At 37.0% G+C, this 23,790-nt stretch overlaps 2 protein-coding genes and 3 non-coding genes across 7 annotated transcripts; all 5 read right to left on the reverse strand.

Moving 5' to 3' along the window:
- Positions 1-85: 85 nt before the first annotated feature.
- LOC141841448 (arginine--tRNA ligase, chloroplastic/mitochondrial-like) lies at positions 86-7,862 on the reverse strand. 3 transcript variants are annotated; one of them, XM_074729626.1, is made up of 11 exons: positions 7,779-7,862; positions 5,057-5,175; positions 4,603-4,724; positions 4,151-4,281; positions 3,798-3,873; positions 3,532-3,633; positions 3,240-3,455; positions 1,970-2,050; positions 1,150-1,233; positions 868-972; positions 86-349 (listed from the first exon to the last, which is right to left on the reverse strand). In XM_074729626.1, exons 2-11 carry the CDS (start codon positions 5,166-5,168, stop codon positions 92-94), a joined length of 1,287 nt encoding a protein of 428 aa, XP_074585727.1. In that variant the 5' UTR covers positions 5,169-5,175; positions 7,779-7,862; the 3' UTR covers positions 86-91. The 3 variants fall into 3 exon arrangements, with proteins under 3 accessions (XP_074585727.1, XP_074585732.1, XP_074585739.1); XM_074729631.1 differs by lacking the exon at positions 7,779-7,862 and having other exon boundaries at positions 4,603-4,702; positions 5,057-5,135; XM_074729638.1 differs by lacking the exon at positions 7,779-7,862 and having other exon boundaries at positions 4,603-4,699; positions 5,057-5,133.
- Positions 7,863-11,792: 3,930 nt separating this feature from the next.
- On the reverse strand, positions 11,793-13,865 carry LOC141840880 (uncharacterized). The gene is made up of 2 exons (XM_074728972.1): positions 13,555-13,865; positions 11,793-13,418 (listed from the first exon to the last, which is right to left on the reverse strand). Exons 1-2 carry the CDS (start codon positions 13,858-13,860, stop codon positions 12,135-12,137), a joined length of 1,590 nt encoding a protein of 529 aa, XP_074585073.1. The 5' UTR covers positions 13,861-13,865; the 3' UTR covers positions 11,793-12,134.
- Positions 13,866-18,066: 4,201 nt separating this feature from the next.
- On the reverse strand, positions 18,067-18,140 carry TRNAV-CAC (transfer RNA valine (anticodon CAC)). The gene has a single exon. It is a non-coding gene; the product is annotated as a tRNA-Val (tRNA).
- Positions 18,141-19,461: 1,321 nt separating this feature from the next.
- TRNAV-CAC (transfer RNA valine (anticodon CAC)) lies at positions 19,462-19,535 on the reverse strand. Its single transcript has one exon. It is a non-coding gene; the product is annotated as a tRNA-Val (tRNA).
- A 1,319-nt stretch (positions 19,536-20,854) lies between these two features.
- On the reverse strand, positions 20,855-20,928 carry TRNAV-CAC (transfer RNA valine (anticodon CAC)). The gene has a single exon. It is a non-coding gene; the product is annotated as a tRNA-Val (tRNA).
- Positions 20,929-23,790: the final 2,862 nt, after the last annotated feature.

Raw genomic sequence — 23,790 nt, forward strand, 5'->3', positions numbered from 1 at the left:
CTGTATATATGTTTTAAAATTAAAATAAAATTGCATAGTTACAAGCAAGTTCAACAAAAGAGACATGCATTAATAACTTCTGGCGATTCAATTAACAAGAAATACAAATAGAACACATGTCTGAGGGTGTTTTAAAGGACAAAATAACAATCAAAATCAGACACACTAACCAAAGGCAAGCCAGGTCAGTAGAGGCATAGTTGTATCCACCATCTTTCTTCACAACAATCAAAGGAATGTCGTACCCATCAATCTCCACCACACGTGCACCTTCACTTTCCTTAATAAGATTGTTTGTTTCAAACTCTTCCAAAACCCCTCTGATGTAAGGATTATAAAAGCTCTCACCCTTGATAAAACAATATTCTTCAAATGTTAGATTAATCTACTAGACACTAAGAAAGAAATCAATCGGAAGGAGATTTAGAGAAGGAAATAAAAATAAAATAATTTGTTAAAGACAAATAAATAGACAACATCAATCCAAAGAGACTTAATACTATGGATTTGGACTAGTAAGTCAGTGGAACTCTGCTGAATTACTTCTGATCAGCTAAGTGTTGTAGCCTGTAGCTATTAAAGCATTCATATTAAAGGCAAATTTATAAATTTATTATATTGAGCATCAGTTTAAACAAATCAATAAAAAGAAAAAAAAAATCTTTGAAAAAAAAATGATTGAACTAAAAAACTGAGAAAAACAAGGTGGAGGAAAATTGACAAGCAACATACAGATAGTTGTAAAGTGGTCAAAAACAACCAAAAAACTAAAACATTTCCTCATAATATAAATACTACCTTCCCAGTTGAGAAACAGTCAAAAGTAATTTGAAAACCAAAACATTTCACTCATAATATAATTATTACCTTTTCTTCCAATTGGACGTTAAGACGTTGATAAACCAGATCAAATTCTTTTCTGCTGATTTCACATATCTTTTGCCAAGCATGCCTATATTTGTCTTCCCCGCTCTATGAAACAAGAGACTAGTTGTGAAAAAGAATAATAGAGAAATGAATTCTCTGCCAATGTACAATCATAGAATGATAATTGGTGCATCAAGGATAATAATTAGATGATAAAAAAACAATCTACTGTGTTTGTGTATGAAGATTCACCCTTTGTATGTTAAAGTTGAGAATTATCACCTGCAATTTCACAACTGCTTGTTGTGCCCTTGCCTTGAAATCTGGATTGTCATCAAACTTTTTCTTTGATGCCTTGTAAAAAGCCTGAAGTGGCAAAGAAATCAGTCAGATTTGTAATAAATACAAAACCATTAAGAAAATCATTCAAATGGGTCTTAAAATAAAGGTTTACTTTCAGTTTTATCCAAGTTGATACATACACGTTAACCATTCCTAAAAAGGAAAAGAAGATGAGTGTATATATTCTTTGCAAAAGTTATACTCATCCTTATGTTGCATTTTGCCACAAAAATATAATTAGAATCGCATCAGACAACCCTAAATTATCCAAGTTCAATCTAAGCACACAATGTATCAGATTCAATATGCACAAAAACAAACTAGAGAGCACATATTTACAGATAATGAAAGAAAGACAAACCAAACAAAATAGACTATGATTTCTCAGTTAAAAACAAAGAAAAAAGTATACAAGGTTTAATATTGTGTTGATATTATCAATGGATAACATCAGAGCTTGAAACCAAACCCAGGGAAGTGAACCAGTATGGCACAGTTAAAACCTAGCTTAATATTATTCACAAGATCCATTAAAATTATGAGAACATGTAGATAAAAAATTGTTGCATTTAACACTTAAAATTTTTAAAATAAATAAATTTAGGAAGCTATTATAGAACATAGATCGCAGACTATTGGACAATTATATTATGAATTGTATGTTTATAGAGCATGGTACCACGACAAACCTTACCGCTAAGGCATGATGACATTCTAAAACATAATAAATCCACAAAAACTTAGCGTAGTCATATCAAACCTGAAGGTCACCAATAGCTTGATCCGCAGCATCCTCCCAATTTGGAAATTGTTCAAACAAATACTCAATTAACATGCCAAACTGCAAAAGAATAAAATAAATTTATTCAACAGTAATTTACATGAGGCAAAATAAAATTACGAATAAGTATATAGTAGTTTAATTAATGAGTAATTAAAATATAAAACTAACAAAAGTACATGGCATCCCTGATAGAACAACAATAGTCAACAAATAAAAGGAAGTGTCATATGCAGAATCCACCTTTTTCAAAGCTTATATAGACATACAATGCATCACAAGTCAAGGTACCACCATAACAGTTCTAGTTAAATTGACGTAATGGGAATCACATTCCCAAGTAACACGAAACTATGGCTCTCACTAAAATAATGGCATTAAACTTACACCCTTTTCTGCATTATATTAATATAATAGAACTTAATATGGAATATATCCTATATTAATATAATATAGCAGATAGCCATAGGTAATACTAAGCGTGCAACTTTAGAAGTGATATATCAATTGCATTTAGTTACTAGGTGGAAAGCATAATAAAACAAAATGCAAAGGGAATTTTACAAGGATGATTTGTATAAGGGCTGCAGAAGAGAAAAGGGAACCTATAGAGGTAGTAGTGGTGCCAATCCTTACTACAAGGGAGGGGAGGAGAACAGGAGCTTATATGGTGGATTAGTGGACAAATAAATACTGTTTACCATTTATATTATCTTTTTTAACTTATCGAGCATAGTCACATTCCAAACTAGGATATCAAGCAGGGGAATATCTCAAATTTACATGTTAAAAATTCCATATCTACATGTATGTCTGTGATTGTAGTTCATAGCTTTATTCTGTCCGTAAAAGAACTGTTTGTCTTAAAAGTTCAAAAGCAATTTGCCACAGGTTGCTTTACAAAGCATGGTCAATCAGGCCCCTTTATGTATGGTGAGATACTTTTCTAAACGAAAATATAGCAAAAGCCAGCAATTTGCAAGAACTGCACCAATGTATAAATTGATCACCAGATACCAAAGACAAAGACAGGATATAGAGAACTAGGTATCTAGCTTAAGTCAGAATATAGGACAGATAATACACAAATGTTCTGTGGGGAGTAACTAATCTCAGTATATTAGACTAATAGTAAAAAAAATTTGACTTGTAAAGGAAATATGAAATAAAATAACAACATGATCAATTCTTCAGTAACTTAATTTAGGAAGACCCTTACAAAAACGACAAAAAGAACCACGAATGTTACCTGTGTACCCCAATCACCAACATGATTCCTTCTAAGGACTTCCACGTTTGAAAACTCCAACATGCGAGCTAAAGTGTCACCATTAATGGTGGATCTTAAGTGACCAACATGCATTTCCTTTGCAATATTAGGTGATGAGAAGTCAACCACTGCCCGTCTAACAGAAAGTACTGGTGCCCATTGCCCGATGCCATTTACCAACATGTTTTGGATATGCTGTGTCATAAAATTTCTGATTAACAAATAGAAGAAAGAAAGATATGAATCAGGAAACAGATCGATGTTTCTTTACCTTAGATATCCACTTGTTTGACAATTCTATATTTACAAATCCAGGTCCAGCGACAGAGGTAGATTCAATCATCTCAGATTCAGGAAGATTTTTGGCAATTGCCTGTATAAAATGTCATATCAATATCATTTCAGAGAAAAAATGATATAAAGCACCATGAATATCAGAATAAAGTAATATGGCACATTATGGCACCCATTTGGCTGTGAATTTTTGACTTTGCAAACATTATGTAGGAGCTGATGCTAATGGGAATTATAAGGTACCTGGCCAATGGAATTGGGATTCTTGAACTGGGTTGCTTTCCCCTTCAATTGTGACCAAATTACCATTGCATTGTTGCTACATCAATGTTTTTCTAGTCATTTTCATTCACAAAATAAAGAGCAAAATTGTAAAGATGATAACTATAATTATGAAACAATAGACAAATTAACTTTATAGCTCAATGAGAGGAGCATTGCAGTGGTGATAACAATTAAACATTCTTACAACTATAAGAACTCAAAATGCAATAGACTTGCATAGTCAGTTTATCAAGCACACAACAGAGAAACAAAGAGGCTTTGCTGAAATTTGGCTGAAGTGCTGCTGAAGAAGAATATAGTAAGAATATTACCATTGATAATCACCGAACTTTCCTTGGCAAGCCGCAACAATGGGCTGAACTTCATCTGGGAATAACGATTCAAGGGATTCTTTCACCAACCTTGAAAGCTGTTGTTTAACGCTTCCAACTCGCTCTATATTCTGTCACAAATGTAACACATTCACTCACAAAAAATTAAAAAAACTTTCTACCACATCAAAAACTTCATGAACTATCAGTGGGTGGTGGAGACAGGGTGACACCTCAAACCCTAATAAATTATGAACATAAAACACTAGCTTCAGGAAAGCATATTTATAAGTTTATTCTACCATCCTAAAGCAATAAAGAGAAGTGGTCAAATCCTAGTATTTCCTAATTATTGATAAAGAAAATTTAAAATTAATTATGGACCATTCTTAGTCTAGAAGATGATGAGCAAAGATGAGCCATCCGTGAACCTAGAAACGTTTTCAACTCACCTTGCTTGTAGCTGGAACTTCCAAGGGCGCAGACATCGGCACGATCTCGTTGCTCATTGCGGAGACAAACACCCTCGCTCTTCTTATCCAATCAAGACTTCTAGAAGTAACACGAAAGTAGCCTGCTTAGTTCCAAAATCCCCAATCCGTAACAAGAACCATAATAATTGCACAAATTTATCACAGAAAAATTCAATTAAGTGTCATAATTACAAAAAAGAAGAAGAGAGAGAGGATCTATCAAGGAGACAAAAATCAAGCAATTATTCGAAATGAGAACACAAACGAGCTGAACAATGGGGTAACAAAATTTTCAAAACACACAATAAAGACTTTGCATCAAATTTACACCAAAACATTCTGCATTGCAGTTCAGCGAAAAGATTATTGATTTCCTAAAAGATAAATACAAATTAAAGGTGAGGCATCAAGAGGAGTGAGGAGGAATACTCACTGAAAGGAAGCGTCGTGATGGTAGCGGTGGGGAGGCGCCGAGAGCAGCAGCGGAAGCGAAAAGTAGCGGCAGGCAAAGGCAACGAATCTACTGCAACACACCCCATGGGCATTCCTGGGCTAGATTAAATATGAACGACGTGCAGCGACTAATTTTAGGATTTCTTACGAATCAAAAAAGAAAAATATAATAAAGAAAGAAACGAAAACGGGTTCTCGTGTCGGGTTTCAATCTATAATTTGATTCAGAAGAAGCTCACAAAAGAAACTAAAGCCTGAGGAAGTGTGTCTACTTCCCAGGGTAACGCATGGCGCAGTTATGGAACCATGTGAAACATTACATTTCTTCCAATCACAGAGAACTGCAAATACACACCTCCACCGATGAGGTGGCGATGGCAGTGTGCGATGACAACGAGTTGGGAGATGCTTCAGGCCATCACGCTATGATGAAAGGAATGGAGGCTATGGCAAAACATCTGAAACAGGTGAAAGCATAGCTGCTAGACTAACTATCAACGGGCTGAGACCGAAAGTAGTATAATTGGATAACTTCAACTTCATTAACAACCATTTATGAATCGGAATGAACTAATCCATTGACACAAATTGTTCATGGGCGAAAATTGAGTTATTTGGGTCCTGGAGGATTGAAGGGAAATATGTTAGTTTTCAAATACAAGATATTCTATGGATTTCTATGCATGAGATATCCTCCTGATGCTATTGCCTTCCTCCGCGTGGGTCAAAACTAATAGCTGAGAAGGTAGCAACATCAAATTGGTGTCGTCTGTGGGAAGGATAGGACTAAGACGTTGAGAAATCTAGCAAGATGAGAAAGGGGCACGGGCCAAAATCCTAACTGCATTCGTTGGCGGTGGAGGCAACAAATTGCAATGCAAAATATTTTGGTGTAAATTTGATGCAATCATAGTTAACCATTTGAATAGGACAGAAATTTGAATGTTAGATTATAATGAAAGTTTAATATTACGTTGATAATTCGATATTATGCATATAGCTGTAAGATTAGAGTTCGACTAGATAGTAAAGGAATATATAAAATAATCAAGCTTGAACAATTTATTAATGAACTTATTGATTAATTTATATAAAATTTATTTTTTATTTTTTATTAAAGTACATATACCATAATGTACTAAATTCCATCTGAAACAATTTCATCGCGATCCTACGGCCATTATTAATCACAAAAAAAGTTTATTGATCATAGGCGTCCAATTCTCAAGCGCATTCGTTGTGACCACCGCACGCACTAGGATTTCAAAAGTGGAGCTCGTCGTCACGCTTAACTTCTCCTAAGGTAAGCAATATTATTTCTCAAGCAAAAGGTTCTTCCCTATCACTTTCTTTTGCTATTACTGGAACCCCTTTTTCCGGGGTCCATCTCACATCCATAACACGCCCGCTAGTAAGTTTGATCGCATTCCCATCTTTTCTCTTCCCTCTTTTCATGTTCTTCCTATCTCTAGCATGGATCAATTCATGTGCAATGTGTTGCTATCTCTTCTATTTTCTCCTATTGTTGTCTTTTTCTTCTTGCATTATGAACGCGAGATGGATCTAGAAAAAGGGGTTCCAATAATAGCAAAAGAAAGTGATACAGAAGAACCTATCGCTCAAGAAACACTATCACTTACCTTAGGAGAAGATAAGCACAACGGCAGTGAGCTCCACTTCCAAAACCCTAGATTTTTATAGAAGTGATATAGTGTGTGGTGGTCACAACGAATGCGCCCAAAAATTGGACGCCTATGATCAATAAACTTTTTGTGAGATTAGTAATGGTTGCATCGTGATGAAAATGTTTCCGATGAAATTTAGAATATTATGGTATATGGACTTCAATAAAAAATAAAAAATAAATTTATGATTAAGCTTTACATAAATTAATCAATAAGTTTATTAATAAATTGTTTAAGCTTGATTATTTTATATATTCCTTTACTATTAAATGAACATAAATGAGATTTATCTAGCCGAACACTAATCTTACAATCCAATGCATAATATCAAATTATAACATAATATCAAACTTTCATCAACATCAGAAAAACTTCATACTAATATTCAAATTTGTCATATTCAAATGGTTAACTATGATTGCAGGATTATATTATACGAGGTGAAAAGAAACTACCTCTGTACAGGTGATGTACATAATATTCCTTGGAGTGTTACCGTAAGCATTTGATAGATTCTAGTCTCTAATTGTATAACTTTTGTTTTTTATAGTAAAGTTGTGGAAGTTCATGTTCATTAGCAATAGTCATTTCAGCGACAAATTCTGCTACAATAACAAAATTACGTGCAGATGACATTTCTTGGCGTAGCTTCTTGGAAAGAGTAAAACAGACCATGTATTCTTTTTTTAAAATCGTTTGTTTAAATGATTAAACTGTGTTTTTGACAAGAACATTGATCTTACCATACCCATATAGGTAGGAGAGTCATGCATTAGGCTGACCTTAGCTTTAACCAGTGCACTATTAGGATGATGCGCCCAGCAAAATTGATCTTTGTTATTGTCTTAAAATATGGTTTGAAATGCTGACCCGTGCCGCCCGACACGGACGGTTTTTACCGTTCCGGAAAGGGACTGGCACCGGTACCCTACCGGCACAGCACGCCCGATAATTTCGCGTGCGTCAAGTTGCGCCACAGTGCGCGAGACTACTGTCAATCAAACGATGAAGACTTACCTGGAAGCAGCGTCTACGTCGACCGGTGAGGACGACCGGCGAGAGATGTGTCGAGGCGGCGATGATGGCGGCGGAATCCGAAAGAGCGGTATCGCGAGCTAGAGACGAGAAGAAAGGAGGGGGCGGAATACGTTAGGGTTTTATCGAAATTTAATATAACGATTTTAATTAAAACCGTTATATTAAACCAAAATATAAATTTATATGTTATAAATAATGTTATATTATTATATCAGGTTTATATATTTATATATTTAACAGTTTATTTAATATACATATAATTTCTAATTAATTATTTATTATTATTATATCGACTGTAATTATATTATAAAAATTAATAATTAATTAAATAAACTGTTAATTAAATAATATAATTATAATATATACATTTTTATTTTTATTATTTTTTTTACAACAAATTAAAAATTCAAGTAAAAATTTTAAAATATTTTACTTGAAATTTGAATTCCTATTTGTATTTTATTCAAAATCAAATCTTAAATTATTTTTATTTTTATTATAAATAGATTAAAATTTCAAAAAAATAATTTAAAATTTTATAAATAATTCTAAAATTTTTAATTGTTAAATAAATTTAAATCTTCTAAATAAATTTGATTTTAGGGGGCAATATAAACTATATAAAAATTATATAAACTATAATATTTAATATACATATTATACTAAGTTTAATAATGAATTAAGTGAATTAATAGTTAATTTATTTAATTAGTATATATAAATTAATGTTTTTGTTATTATTTTTTATATCAAATAAAAAATAAAGTAAAGTTAAAAAATAAGAAAATATAGAATATTGTGAAATTGTTAAAGGAGTTTTGTTATAACCTTCCTTATAATAAATATTATCTATTAATTATTCACTATATTAAAATGTCTAGATTTCTTACTTCACGTGTAAAAGATTTTACTTAATTAGGAGATTACAAAAGTCTGCTTATGAATTTATGATTTTAAACTCTAAATTAATTTTAGATTAATAATTGAAGCAGCACAAGATACCATTCGACGACAATGGGGTACACTTTGAGGCCTTGACCTTCACCAAAAAGAATAACATCCGATACAATTGCAAAGAAGAATGAATGAATTAGGGTTGCAAACTTGAAATGGACTAACCTCAAGTCTAAGGGAAAGTTAGGGGGCAACGCAGTTTGTTTTTTTTTAATTGGTGTTCAAGTAGGACACAAGCCCAATTGATGCGGTAGGTCTTGCTGGGCCCCAAGTGGCGGGAAAGGTCAACATTTTGCCTTAGCTGGCTGGTCCGGGGTCCACAGTCAAGAGAACCTCGCCGGTCCCTACGTGGCCGGAAAGGTCAACAGATCGCCCTAGCTGGCTGGCCTCGGGACCCCGATCCCGGTCCCCGAGTCTAGGACTTAAAGGACCCCAGGTGTTCGCCAGGGCCAAGAGGCACCGTACTCGGACTTCCCGGCCAACACCGGCCCCTCGCCTCACTTCCCGGGACGAGGCAACTACAACTTGACCCGCGGATATATCACAATACTGTGGTGGTTCTCGGGTAACGCCTAATACATCGCACTCATGTTAGCTCGACCTTTTCCCTGATCGGGCCAAGCCTCTGATCCGGCTACCCCTCCGCCTGGCTCGCCAAGCTAGAGACTACTACTCTCATGCCCGGCTAGACTGGGCCTCTACCTCTCTTGCCCAAGATAGGAGGTCCTTAACCCTGACTAGGCCAGGCTCTCTCTCGTATGCCGTTTCCCGGGTACTGAGCCCTCGAGAACACCTCAACAGACTCAAACTCAACATACGTCCCTCGGCCATCGTATGCTCTGCCGACACTTCCCACGGTTGTTCTAAGCCCCTTCACCCCGGGTTCCCATACTTAACATATGCCTGATGGCCGGTGTGCCCGGTCCGCCCGGGCACCTGCTTTGCCCATGCCACCCAGCTAAACCCAATCCTCACTGGTCCCGGGTACCTTTTCCCACTCCGACAACAACTCAGGCTCAAGTCTCATTGTCACCTGATTGTATCACCGACAGTTAAGCGTGCGAGCGGCTACGTAGGGAAAGGTTGCGCCCACGTCCCTATGCCTCATCCTGTCCCTGCAGCTACCTTTCTACTTACAGCTAAACGACGAGGGTGACGTATGGCATCTCGCCATAGTGCAAGTATAGGAGTATCGCTATTGTTTCCTAGCCTATTGGCGCAGGTGTCAGACACGTCCAGGCTTGGTCCCCTCAGATGCCTCCACCGTCAGTCCTTTCTGTCAGATGGAAGGTTCGCCTCACAGGTATATTAGCTCGCACGTAGGTATGAAGAAAGGATCCCCATCTCTAGCACTCTAACTACTACGCTGTTCTTTCTGCTACTACTCTCTTCGCCTGAAAACTGATTTGAGCGTCGGAGTGGCCTGCCGGAATCCCCTGGCGCCAGCTAATCCGTTCGTTCGTGTTAATCTCGCAGGTCTCCCTCCTACCCGGGTCCGCATCGGTTGAGGTGGCATCTTTTTGACCGGTGGGTTGACTGTCGTCAGTTTTTGGCCGGAACACCAATCAAATCAAATTATATGATGTGTCTGTAAAGTGTGATATGGTAGCCTCCCTGATAAGCCACTTCTCGATAGTCAAGGGTCAGACGGAGGTCAAGGCTCATGCTGACCTGACAACATAGGTCGACATAGTCCAAGAGAGAATGACTCCACCCCGGTGAAGTTTGGATGAGATTAGATGTTATCTCAGTCTCGGATGTCATCTCGATCTCAAACATCATCTTGGCCTCAGACGCTATCTCATCCTCAAATGTCATCTTGGCCTCAAAAGTTATCTCGTCCTCGGATGTCATCTTAGCCTAAGACGCCACCTTGGTCTCAAATTACATCTCACCTCAGAAGTTACTCAACCTCAGATTCCATCTCGGCCTTAGAAGCTATCTCGACCTCAGATGCTATCTCGGCCTCGGACGCTATCTCGACCTTAGACGTTATCTCATCCTCAGATGTCATCTCGGCCTCGAGCGTTATCTCATCCTCAAGCACTATCTTGTCCTCATATGTCATCTCGGCCTCAAACACTATCTCAATCTGGACGTTATTTCAGTATTAGACGTCATCTCGATCTCAGGTGTTATCTCGTCCTTAGATGTCATCTTGGCTTTAAATGCTATCTTAGTCTTCGACGTCATCTCGACCTCAAATGTCATCTCGATCTCAGACGTCATCTCAGCCCCAATGCCATCTTAGCTCAAACATTCTCTCGGTCTCGGAGCCCAATTTCGCATACCCTTAGACCCATTTCATATCCTAACTATAAATCCCCATTCTTCATGGGACTATGAACAAGAATTGCGTGAACAAGAATTGTGAATATTCCCGAAGACACGTGGCACCATGAAAATGAAAGAGCTGCTATGAGATTGTCAGATCTGATCCCCTAGGATATCCTATTTTTTACATATATGTCAAAAAGAAACAGAAACAATCAACGGCTGTCGGATCTGATCTCCTCATGCGCTTCCATAATAATGCCACTTTAGCTGACGTGGAGATATAAATCCTAAAAAAGATTCATTCCAGGTCTAGGAGTTTTTTTTCATCTTCCTTTTTTTCTAAAAAAATCATCTCCTCTTCCTCAGAACCCTAATTTTAATATCAAAGTAATTTATCGAGATTCACTTACCCTAGTCTATCCTTTCGTTAAAGTACATTTCAAATTCTCTTTACCTTTTCCAACAAAGTATTTTCAAAAATAGTACACGTCGGATTATTTGTTAATTGATGATTTAATCATATGTGATATTTGACCGAAATAATTATTAAGGACTTTTATTATCATTAAATATCTGATTGTCCATAATATACTTAAACTCAAATATCTGATTTTTTTATATCTCATTCTCATATCAATTCGATGTTCTGATCTCTAATTATATTGTCCGATGATCTATTTCTTGATTTTTTGTTGATGCTTTATAAAATACAAAGTGCGATGCGGCGTTTAATGATTTAAAAAATGAGAGTTCCCTGTTTTTCGCCGATCATTTGCATTTCTATTACTGAGCTCTACCTACAACATAACTTTTCACCAGATCCTTCTCCGTCCTTTATCATACAAGAGCCCGTAAGATTTTCCATCACACTCGAATACCTAAAGTACTATTTCATGAAACAACGAAGCCTTTTACTCATTCACCAGAAGAAGCTCTTCCTGGAAATATTGTGTAGGTGACGTTTTGTATTCATCATGTCTGCCAATTTTATAACATGCGGCAAAATATTAAGCCCCTTGTCGTTCTCTATGACCAGTGTCCGACTGCAAGTTAAAAACTAAATCTTCCGGATTATTATTCTTCACGATCGCTTCTCCAATCTGTTCAGACGCCAGCCCATTTTTTATCCTTGGTATTAATGTTCGAGTGCAGTCGTGAACCTTGTGGAATTCCCAGCGGAGGGTTTGTGCAGGAACAATTATCTACAACGTGCAGCTCCCACTCCATGATGCTGCATTTCTCCAACGCCGACTTGAGTCGGCGCCCTCCCAACTCTGGCTCATAATATCCGTCTGGACTGACCAGCACCGCCCCGGTATATGACAATCCTGCGGCCCGAGCTGCCCCGCTGTAATGAAACAGACCCCAACTGAGATCCTCACAAACGTCTACGACTGTCCAATATTCCTCAGAAACCACCCCATTATCAAGAACACTGAAGTAGAATGTGCCAGGAACGCTTGCTCTTCGGACGCGATACCTCCTCCTCCTCCAGACTAAGTCACCTCCAAGAGTTCGGACTTGAAACACAGGTTCATACCAAAATGATCCTCTAGCCTTTCCCCTGTAGAACAGCTGATACTGGCAAGGAAAATGATCGTACGCAGGATTCTGGCCTGCTACAACTCGCCAGCTCCACTCGAACTTGCCCAACCAGCCGATGAAGAGATCTTCTGCGAGTTCATGGCTCAACGGTTCTCCCCGGAACATGGACAATGGAGATACGACAGGCTTGGTGGGGATCACTGCATTCAACTCAAGACAGTTGTTCTTTTGCAGCACGCACAGCGAAAATGCCTCCAGGTATGGGCTCTCGTAGGATGCAATGCATCGATAGTTACAAACTTGATCGATCGGCGAACATGTGTTCAAACACTGAAGAGCTTTTCTGCAGTTAGAATCCAATAAGCAGTTCAGCACCTGCGATCCACAGTTTGACAGCATGCAGTTGAGGGTGGAGAGCCCCTTGGCCCTCAGATTTTTCAGTATGGAAATGGGTCTTATGTAGGAGTTGATGATGACAAGGAGGCAAAACCTAATGTCATCTGAATTATGTCTCTCCCAAGCATTTGATGCAGTCTCGAGAACTTCTCTTGCTTCACGGTTCAAGCTGTTGAAGAAGTTTCCTTCTTTGTTTCTGATACGTAATCCGCCAAGCTTGTTGGTTAGATTTGTCGAAGATTCAAAGCATATGATGTTCGGAACGCTGTTACTGTTTTTCTGAAGCCATTCCACAGATTCTGGATCATATACTGCAACATTAACCAAGATATCCGAACGTAACATGTCCTTCGTGAGCTGTTCGTTGCAAGAATCATTAGAGCGCGTGGCCTTGTCACTGAAGACGGCCATTTCGATTGCTTCATCCACCCACTTCAGCCGAGTTTCCTGCAAGCAGATTCAACAGAGGAAACGAAGAAAGATCGATCCAATTACCGCTGCAGCTTCGCAATCATCCGTTACCTTCACCAGAGGAAATAAAGATTTGAAAGGGAATAATAGCATGGATCCTGGATCGACTCACCGTGTGTCGCATGACCTGCTCCCAAGGAGTTCCCTTGAGCGGGCTAACGCTTCCGGCTCCAACCACCGCGGTGATCCTCACCGGAGGCTTCGTCGCTTCGCTATCCTTCGTTAGGGCTCGCGAGACCTTGGCGAATCCATCCCGAACGGCGCAAATGCGGAAATTAGGGAACTTGAGAAGGAAGAGAGGGTTGTTTCCGAGATCGGAGCACCAGGGTGAGGCTGCGGCGTGGACGGGATTAGGTGGAGGAGCTTGAGGTAGCAGGAGAGACACAATAGAAGGGTTGACGCTCAGAGGGATCGCCATCGTCCTCTTTCTCCGAGAAGCTTGAGACGATGATGCTCCCTCCCAGAATTTGGGCTTTTATTGAGCCAAGTCATTATTGGGCCTTTCTTTCAAAATTTTTGCGGCACTTCGAATGGATGATGTATGAGTCACAGTCCACCCATTTCTCAAATAATATTTATAGGCAAGCGTTGTTTGTATTAATCACACATTACACGAATCTCCCACATGTTCAACAGTTCTCGAATATTAAGGTTCGATTTTCAGCGAGATGATAAATGAAATGTTGATATTTTCAAATTTATTTTGTTGATCGAAGAAAAATTTATATGAAATCGAATGAGTTAATCATATCACTTTTAAAATTAATCAATTCAAATAATTGAATACTTAAATTATCCCAAAAAAGAACCATGAGCACGATGAAAAAAATGAGCTTAGCTTTTTCATGAGCATTTAGGCAAAGCTAAGAAGATGTAATCTAATCTACACGAGGTTGAAAGTAGTATCTTCGAGAGGGAGGATACAAAAGAAATCCTTTTTTGAGCTTCTGTAACCTTTTTTGAATACCTGTCTACTCTACTACTCTACTGCTGATAAATAGCTAGTGCTTAGCAATAAAGGGAAGTCACTAATTATACACATGTGTAAAATAATAAACCACTGAAACTTATCACAAGTGTTATCGGTCATGCATGTGTAAAATAATAAATTCGATCCCTAACTACGGCGTATTTGCAGGAATTTTCCTTATCACAAGTGTTATCGGTCATGCATGGCATGAAAACTTCCATGAGACTAAATCAGTCACTCCAAAAATTAAGTCAATATGACTAACTAGGATTATTAAGAAGTCATGCATGGGTAGACATAGTTGTAATCACTAAAATTCTACTCGTGCATGGCATGAAACACACGAATTAATTACTTTGAAAATAATCAAATCAAATCAAACTGAAAACCTAAAATCTTATTCAATATGTTGCTATGCTTGAAGGTTATACCCTCACGTTCAAATTGATCGAATGGATATGTCTGCCAGAGGAAAATATTTTTGAGATGATAAAAAGTTTAACATTTGTTATTTTATTATTAAAATGCCGTTATTCAAGATAATACTCTTTTATAATTTTTTTTGTTTTCAAAAAATAGAAAGAGAATTTGAATTTATATTATCGTAACGGCCATTAATTCGGATTCGATAAACCGGCGTTGATAGAAATATATAGGCGCGCGATAACCAGGGAATGGATCCCTATTCCATAAAACCCCTACGGCACTTAATTCCCGTCACGCGATCTCCTCTCTCTTTTCCGCTCGATTCTTCTCATCACCGTCGAGTCTACCGCCGGAGATGAGCGTCAATGGAAGCTTCTGGGACCTTTTGAAGCCCTATGCGCGTCATGAAGGCGTCTATTTCCTCCGCGACAAGCGCGTCGCCGTCTATCTCTCCTATTGGATCGTCCAGCACGACACCGTACGGAACCCTCACACTTGGAACCCTCTCCTATTGGACAGCACGACTTCTTCCGCACCGTCACCCTAGTCTCCAAGGTTCGAGTTTCTCGACCCAGTCTTCCCCTTTTTTAAACAATTAGGATTTGTGATCCATTTGGTTGATCGGTTGCGTGGTTATGTTATTTTGCTTAGATTGGGGCATATCCGATATTCGGTGGACGGGAGCCATCGTCAAAGATTGAACGTTTCTTCCGGATCAGATCCCTCAGAGCTGCTGAAACCCGTAGAAGGTGAGGGGGACGAAACTCCCGTGAGGCAGAGCCGCAAAGGAACCGCTTCTTCGAACTCAATAGCTGATTTGTTATCACAAAAAATCATAGTCGAGTCATCTTGCTTATGTTGAAGAAATCCAAGCATCCTCCTCAATCAAATTGCTTGGGTGGCACAGTTTGATCAGAGCTGTCAAACGGGTCAACCCATGGCGGGGCGGGCCAACCCATGGCGGGGCCATCATATGGCGGGGCGGGGCGGGCTAACCCACCAATTTGGCGAGTTGAGAAATCTCCAACCCAACCCAACTCAAGGCGGGCCGCGGGTTAGGCGGGCCAACCCGCGGGCCTGTTAAAAATAAAAAAATATTAAAAATATTAAAATTTTTAAATTTAAAGTATAATTTAAATTGATTAAGTTGAAAGTTTTAAGTTTGAATTATAATTTTTAAGCTTAAATTGTATTTTAAATATATGAAATCCACTAATTCATTAAGTTTTATACTTTAATTTTAAAATTTATAATAAATAAATAAACTTTCTCAACTCACGGGCCAACCCAAGCCCGCCGCGGGCCTAACCCATGCGGGTCGCGGGCCTAGGCGGGCCAACCCACCTCAACCCATCTTAAAATGGGTTGATAAAATTTCAACCCAACCCACCTAAATTTCTTGGCGGGGCGGGCCGACCCGGCGGGCCTAACCCAACTTGACAGCTATATGTAGTAGTGTCCCTAGATTCTAGGATGTAGGATGAATCGGATGTATTGGATGATTGTACTCTGAATTTGTTAATCTACCATTTTCAATGATATAATTGTCTATTTATTTATGGATTTATGCTTGTGTGATGAATGATAAAATGTGTGTGTATGAATCCATGAGGGTAGGGATTAATTATGAGTTGAGGAATCATTAGGCCGTACACCGGGGCGCTTCGTGACAGGAAGAATGCCTTGAACCGGGCGAGTTTCCGAGGGGTTTCTTAATTCATAGTTAATTCTTATGAGGGATAGTTAGCGGTCATTCGTTGTTGGGGAGAGGTCCGTAAAAAGATATCCTGTGACAGGGGATATGGTTCTTTTAGTACTCCGGGGCGCCTGAGTGACACGGGAATGCCTTGAACCGGGCTTCTAGAACCATCTCAAACCGACAACGATGACGTAAGAACACCAATGCTTCATTCCGAGGATACCCGACGAGGTCGAATTGGATAAATTGGTTAACATCCCTACAATTGAACAATTATTGAGGAAAAGTAGAGGATCCAAGTCAATCAATCAATACTCTGAGGAGTCCGAAATCCTAGGATCGTTTCACAACCAAGTGTCACAGTCGATTCCTTTCTCCGACTCTAGGATAAAGTACTCTAGAATACTCCCATCTCCCCCACACAACTCATGCTCAGTTTTCTCTCCACCTTTTTGTGCTAGATCTAGTAAGTAATTCCACGATCCCTGTGGATCGATATCTTTTTATTACTTGACGACACCCGTATACTTGCGGGAGCCCATCATTCGTTATGTTCAGATTTTCGATGATTCCACTTTATGGACTTTGCATATTCTGGTTATAGTGCAGGTGATGTGATTGTGTGGCCGTGAATGCCTTTTATCTTCTGTACTGTGTGTATGTGTGTTTTTGTTGGACGCGTTGTCCTTACTCCAGCCGTGACTCTTGATGCGACATCTTAACGTCACTAATTTTTATTTCTTAACTTACTTGTTTATGTTTGTTTAAGATGTAAATTAACTCTAAAAAAATCCTAAAGAAACAAAGCTTAATATTTTAACAAAATATTTTATCTTATTGAAAAATAAAGTTTCCATGATATTTTCCAGAGCATATAATTACGTACCGAACCGAATTAATCGAAATCGAACTGAACTGAATTTTTTTTAAGCCAACCAAACTGAACAAATTTTCAAATAGAAATTGAACAAACCAAATCGATAAAATATCAATTAATTCGGTTGAAAATTAAATTAACTGAAATAACCAAATTTTTTATATATTATGAAAGATTTACCAATTAAATAAGGATTTATAAGTTCACTTACTTAGGAATTTATTTATTATTTTTTATTTTAATTAATTCAATTTAACCGAAGAAGAAATTTTAAAATTGAAATCAAACTGAATTAACAAATTTTTTTAAAAAAATTGAAATTCCAAAATTACTGAACTAAATTTTTAAATTCGGTCAGTTTGTTCGATTTAACCAAACTTTTGTTCAACCCTAATTACATGAACGTGAAAGCATCTCACCGTTGCATTGGGGGCAAAAATTTACTTTATTATTTTAATATCAGGTATAGAACTTACATCGATTAATCCAAGAAGTGAGGTGACTCTTGATGTGGGGTCTTAACATCACTAATTGTTCAAACGCGCTACATGCATGCGTTTTAAATCCTGATTACTTAGGAAAAGTATCATATAAAAAAATTCAAACTTTACTTAGTTCCTCTTAACTTACATGTTTTTGAAAAAACATAAAATGGCGTCGCCCAAACTCGAACCGGAGACCTTCAGTGTGTGAGACTGACGTGATAACCAACTACACCACGACACCAAGCATTTTAATTAAACAAAAGTTTTCTTCCTATTGAAAAATATAGTTTTTATATTTTATGAGCATGTAATTACGTGTAAGGTTGAGTATTCGGTTAAAATCAAACTGAACTGAATTAATTGAAATCGAACCGAACAGAATTTTTTTGAGCCAACCGAATCGATCAAATTTTCAAATAAAAACTAAACAAACCAAACCGATAATTCAATTTAATCAAATAAGAAATTTTAAAATCAAAACTGAACTGAATTAACTAATTTTTTTAAAATTAAAATTTTGAAATAATCGAATGGGATTTTTAAATTCAGTCTATATGTTCGATTTAACCGATTGCTCTGCCCTAATTACATTACTCTATTTTTTTATAACAGGTATCCAACTTACACCGATTTATCCAAGAAGTGAGGTGACTCTTGATGCAGCATCTTAACGTCACTAATTTTTATTTCTTAACTTACTTGTTTATGTTTGTTTAAGATGTAAATTAACTCTAAAAAAATCCTAAAGTAGAGTCGCCTGGACTCGAACCGGAGGCAAACCCGAGACCTTCAATGTGTTAGTCTGACATGATAACAAACTACACCACGAAACAAAGCTTAATATTTTAACAAAATATTTTATCTTATTGAAAAATAAAGTTTCCATGATATTTTCCAGAGCATATAATTACGTACCAAACCGAATTAATCGAAATCGAACCGAACTGAATTTTTTTAAGCCAACCAAACTGAACGAATTTTCAAATAGAAATTGAACAAACCAAATCGATAAAATATCAATTAATTTGGTTGAAAATTGAATTAACCGAAATAACCAAATTTTTTTATATATTATGAAAGATTTACCAATTAAATAAGGATTTATAAGTTCACTTACTTAGGAATTTATTTATTATTTTTTATTTTAATTAATTCAATTTAACCGAAGAAGAAATTTTAAAATTGAAATCAAACTGAATTAACAAATTTTTTTAGAAAAAAATTGAAATTCCAAAATTACTGAACTGAATTTTTAAATTCGGTCAGTTTGTTCGATTTAACCGAACTTTTGTTCAACCCTAATTACATGAACGCGAAAGCATCTCACCGTTGCATTGGGGGCAAAAATTTACTTTATTATTTTAATATCAGGTATAGAACTTACATCGATTAATCCAAGAAGTGAGGTGACTCTTGATGTGGGGTCTTAACATCACTAATTGTTCAAACGCGCTACATGCATGCGTTTTAAATCCTGATTACTTAGGAAAAGTATCATATAAAAAAAAATTCAAACTTTACTTAGTTCCTCTTAACTTACATGTTTTTGAAAAAACATAAAATGGCGTCGCCCGGACTCAAACCGGAGACCTTCAGTGTGTGAGACTGACGTGATAACCAACTACACCACGACACCAAGCATTTTAATTAAACAAAAGTTTTCTTCCTATTGAAAAATATGGTTTTTATATTTTATGAGCATGTAATTACGTGTAAGGTTGAGTATTCGGTTAAAATCAAACTGAACTGAATTAATTGAAATTGAACCGAACAGAATTTTTTTGAGCCAACCGAATCGATCAAATTTTCAAATAAAAACTAAACAAACCAAACCGATAATTCAATTTAATCAAATAAGAAATTTTAAAATCAAAACTGAACTGAATTAACTAATTTTTTTTAATTAAAATTTTGAAATAATCGAATGGGATTTTTAAATTCAGTCTATATGTTCGATTTAACCGATTGCTCTGCCCTAATTACATTACTCTATTTTTTTATAACAGGTATCCAACTTACACCGATTTATCCAAGAAGTGAGGTGACTCTTGATGCGACATCTTAACGTCACTAATTTTTATTTCTTAACTTACTTGTTTATGTTTGTTTAAGATGTAAATTAACTCTAAAAAAATCCTAAAGTAGAGTCGCTTGGACTCGAACCGGAGGCAAACCCGAGACCTTCAATGTGTTAGTCTGACATGATAACAAACTACACCACGAAACAAAGCTTAATATTTTAACAAAATATTTTATCTTATTGAAAAATAAAGTTTCCATGATATTTTCCAGAGCATATAATTACGTACCGAACCGAATTAATCGAAATCAAACTGAACTAAATTTTTTTAAGCCAACCAAACTGAACAAATTTTCAAATAGAAATTGAACAAACCAAATCGATAAAATATCAATTAATTTGGTTGAAAATTGAATTAACCGAAATAACCAAATTTTTTTTATATATTATGAAAGATTTACCAATTAAATAAGGATTTATAAGTTCACTTACTTAGGAATTTATTTATTATTTTTTATTTTAATTAATTCAATTTAACCAAAGAAGAAATTTTAAAATTGAAATCAAACTGAATTAACAAATTTTTTTAAAAAAATTGAAATTCCAAAATTACTGAACTGAATTTTTAAATTCGGTCAGTTTATTCGATTTAACCAAACTTTTGTTCAACCCTAATTACATGAACGTGAAAGCATCTCACCGTTGGATTGGGGGCAAAAATTTACTTTATTATTTTAATATCAGGTATAGAACTTACATCGATTAATCCAAGAAGTGAGGTGACTCTTGATGTGGGGTCTTAACATCACTAATTGTTCAAACGCGCTACATGCATGCGTTTTAAATCCTGATTACTTAGGAAAAGTATCATATAAAAAAAAATTCAAACTTTACTTAGTTCCTCTTAACTTACATGTTTTTGAAAAAACATAAAATGGCGTCGCCCGGACTCGAACCGGAGACCTTCAGTGTGTGAGACTGACGTGATAACCAACTACACCACGACACCAAGCATTTTAGTTAAACAAAAGTTTTCTTCCTATTAAAAAATATGGTTTTTATATTTTATGAGCATGTAATTACGTGTATGGTTGAGTATTCGGTTAAAATCAAACTGAACTGAATTAATTGAAATCGAACCGAATAGAATTTTTTTGAGCCAACCGAATCGATCAAATTTTCAAATAAAAACTAAACAAACCAAACTGATAATACCCTTGGTATAGGCAGCTCAGTCGCGTATATAGAAGAAGAAAATATACTATGAAAAGTTATGTATTATTTTCTATTAATTGCTATACTTCAATGTTTGTATGCATTTGCCAACAACAAGCTACATGAGGTGACATCATAGACATGTACACAAAGGAGATATAATATGTTATTTTGTTAACTCCTCTGTATGGAAACATCTTGATACAATATTTTTTTTTAGCAATGGAACCACGTAATATAAGACTGAGACTTTCAACAGGAGGATTTCAACCATTTAGACAATCTGGACAACAATATTCAACTTGTCCAGTCATATTAACACCATACAACTTACTGCTATGAATGTGCATGAAAGACGAATTCATGTTCCTTACCATGTTTTTTCTAGGTACAAAGAATCCAAAAGAGAGGGCAAATATATTTTTGCAACTTTTTATTGCAGAGTTGAAAAAATTATGGAATGTTGGGTCTTTGACTTATGTTATTATAAGTAAAACTAATTTTACCTTGCATAATGCTTTATTATAGATAATTAGTAATTGTTAGACATCTTAATGTTGTTTAGATGGAGCACGATTAGTAAATTAGCATATCCACATTGTATGACAAAGTCGGATGCATTTTTATTACTTTACAGTGGGAAAATATCTTAGTTTGATAATTACCATAAATTTTTATCAAAAGAGCACCCTTTCAGACGAAATAAAAAAAATTCATAAAGAATGCAATGGTCAGAAAACAACCACCCGTAATCAAGTTAGGAGAGAAAGTCCTTCAAGAAATAGAAAACTATGGATTTGTACAAGTAAATTAGATGAGTTCTAATGATTTAAATAAATATATTGCTAGGGTCTACATGTGTGGTTGGAAGAAACTGCGTATATTTTAGGAGTTTCCATATTGGAATTATCTACTCATTCAAAATAATTTAGATGTGATATATATGGAGAAAATTTTTTTAGATATTATTTTCAATACTGTGATGAATGTTATGAGCAAAACTAAAGACATAGTAAAATCACACGAGGAATTAAAATAATTACTTAACAGACCAGAGTTGTATTAAAATGAAACAACCGGTAAATTTTTAAAGACTTGCTATACATTGGACAAAGAAAGTAAGTAGATATTGTGTGGTTGGTGAAGAGAAGTCAAATTCCCTGATGGTATGCCTTGAATATGTCTCGATGCGTGGATATGAACAAATTAAAAATATTTGGAATGAAAAGTCATAACTGTCACGTGTTTATGCAAAGGTTGATTCTAATCGTCTTTCATGATCTACTTCTTAATAATATTTGGTGAGCACTAATAAAATTGAGTCTGTTTTTTTTAGAAATTTGATATCGAGGGTTATTATGAAAGTGGAAATGATTAGGTTGAAAACTGAAATTACTCTTATACTCTATAAACTTGAGTGTATATTTCTACCTATTTTTTTATTCAATGGAACATCTATCAGTTCATTCACCTTATGAAGCACGATTAGCTCGTCCTGTTGATGTGCGTAGGATGTATACATGTATTTATGCTTTATTTGCACATCTTTCTGAGTTTATTGCTTTATTCTTGTGTACATTGCATCCCATATTCATGCATTTAGGCATATATCTTACATTTCCTAGTTCGGAGATCTGCTCGTGCTTTTACATGTTTCAGGGTGGAAAATGGAGCAAAAACGGGGCAAAACGGAGTACCATTGAAGACAAGGCAAGACAGGGCCGTGCCTCATAGGCACGGCCGTGTCTATTCAACTCCTGGCCGTGTTTCAGGGCACGGGCGTGTGCCCAAACAGAAGCAAGCCGGGCCGTGCCTCACAGGCACGGCCGTGCCAAAATCCCCTCAGCAGCAGCCAGAGGCCGTGTCTCAAAAGACACACCCGTGCTTCAAAACAGAACCCAGCCAAGTCATGGCCGTGCCTCACAAGCACGGCCGTGTCTTCATCCTTGGAGCAAGCCTCTGCTGTTGGCCGTGCCTCACAGGCACGGCCGTGTGCCAGAACAGAAGAGTCCAAGCAGCTGGCCGTGCCTCAGAAGCACGGCCGTGTCCAGCAAATCAGGAGAAGACAGTGTGTGGCCGTGCCTCCCAGGCACGGCCGTGCCATCAAACAGAAGGAGGACAAGTCTGGACCGTGCCTAAGAGGCACGGCCGTGCCCCAGAACAGAGAGCTTCACAGCTTCAGGCCGTGCCCCCAAGGCACGGCCGTGCCTTACCTTGTGCCCGAAGCCAACACAAGGCCGTGCCTCCCAGGCACGGCCGTGTGCACGGGGGCGTGCTGCTACCGAACCCTGCACTATAAATAGGTCTCTTTGGAGACCTAGAAAGGGGGGAGACCTTTGGAGAGCCACCGGAGTTGTTCTAGAGCCGCCGACGCCTATTTCGGAGGAGATTCGACGATCCATCACCGATCCGACTGCTCCAGACCATCCTCATCCCATCTACGCAGAGATTTCACTCCGAGGAAGAAGATAAGTCTAGTTTCCTGCATTTCTTTGTTTATCTTTGGGAATTGAGATGTATTCTTTCTTTCCTTTGGATTGTATTCTCCACGATATGGAGTAGATTTCCCTAGATTCTAGGATGTAGGATAAATCAGATGTAATGGATGATTGTATTTGGATTTGATTAATCTACCGTTTTCTATGATATAACTGTG

Source organism: Curcuma longa, chromosome 1 (assembly GCF_044706935.1).
Source record: "Curcuma longa cultivar G26 ecotype Majalengka, Jawa Barat chromosome 1, ITB_CL_G26_1.1, whole genome shotgun sequence".
Classification (NCBI taxonomy): Eukaryota; Viridiplantae; Streptophyta; class Magnoliopsida; order Zingiberales; family Zingiberaceae; genus Curcuma; species Curcuma longa.

Coding starts and splice junctions, on each gene's coding strand:
- LOC141841448 (XM_074729626.1), bottom strand. CDS start 5,168: ATGCCCATGGGGTGTGTTGCAGTAGATTCGTTGCCTTTGCCTGCCGCT. Junction 2,051..3,239: donor TTGGTGATTGGGGTACACAG/GTAACATTCGTG, acceptor ATTCTTTTGCAG/TTTGGCATGTTAATTGAGTA. Junction 1,234..1,969: donor AAGCTATTGGTGACCTTCAG/GTTTGATATGAC, acceptor TTGCCACTTCAG/GCTTTTTACAAGGCATCAAA.
- LOC141840880 (XM_074728972.1), bottom strand. CDS start 13,860: ATGGCGATCCCTCTGAGCGTCAACCCTTCTATTGTGTCTCTCCTGCTA. Junction 13,419..13,554: donor AGCAGGTCATGCGACACACG/GTGAGTCGATCC, acceptor ATCTGCTTGCAG/GAAACTCGGCTGAAGTGGGT.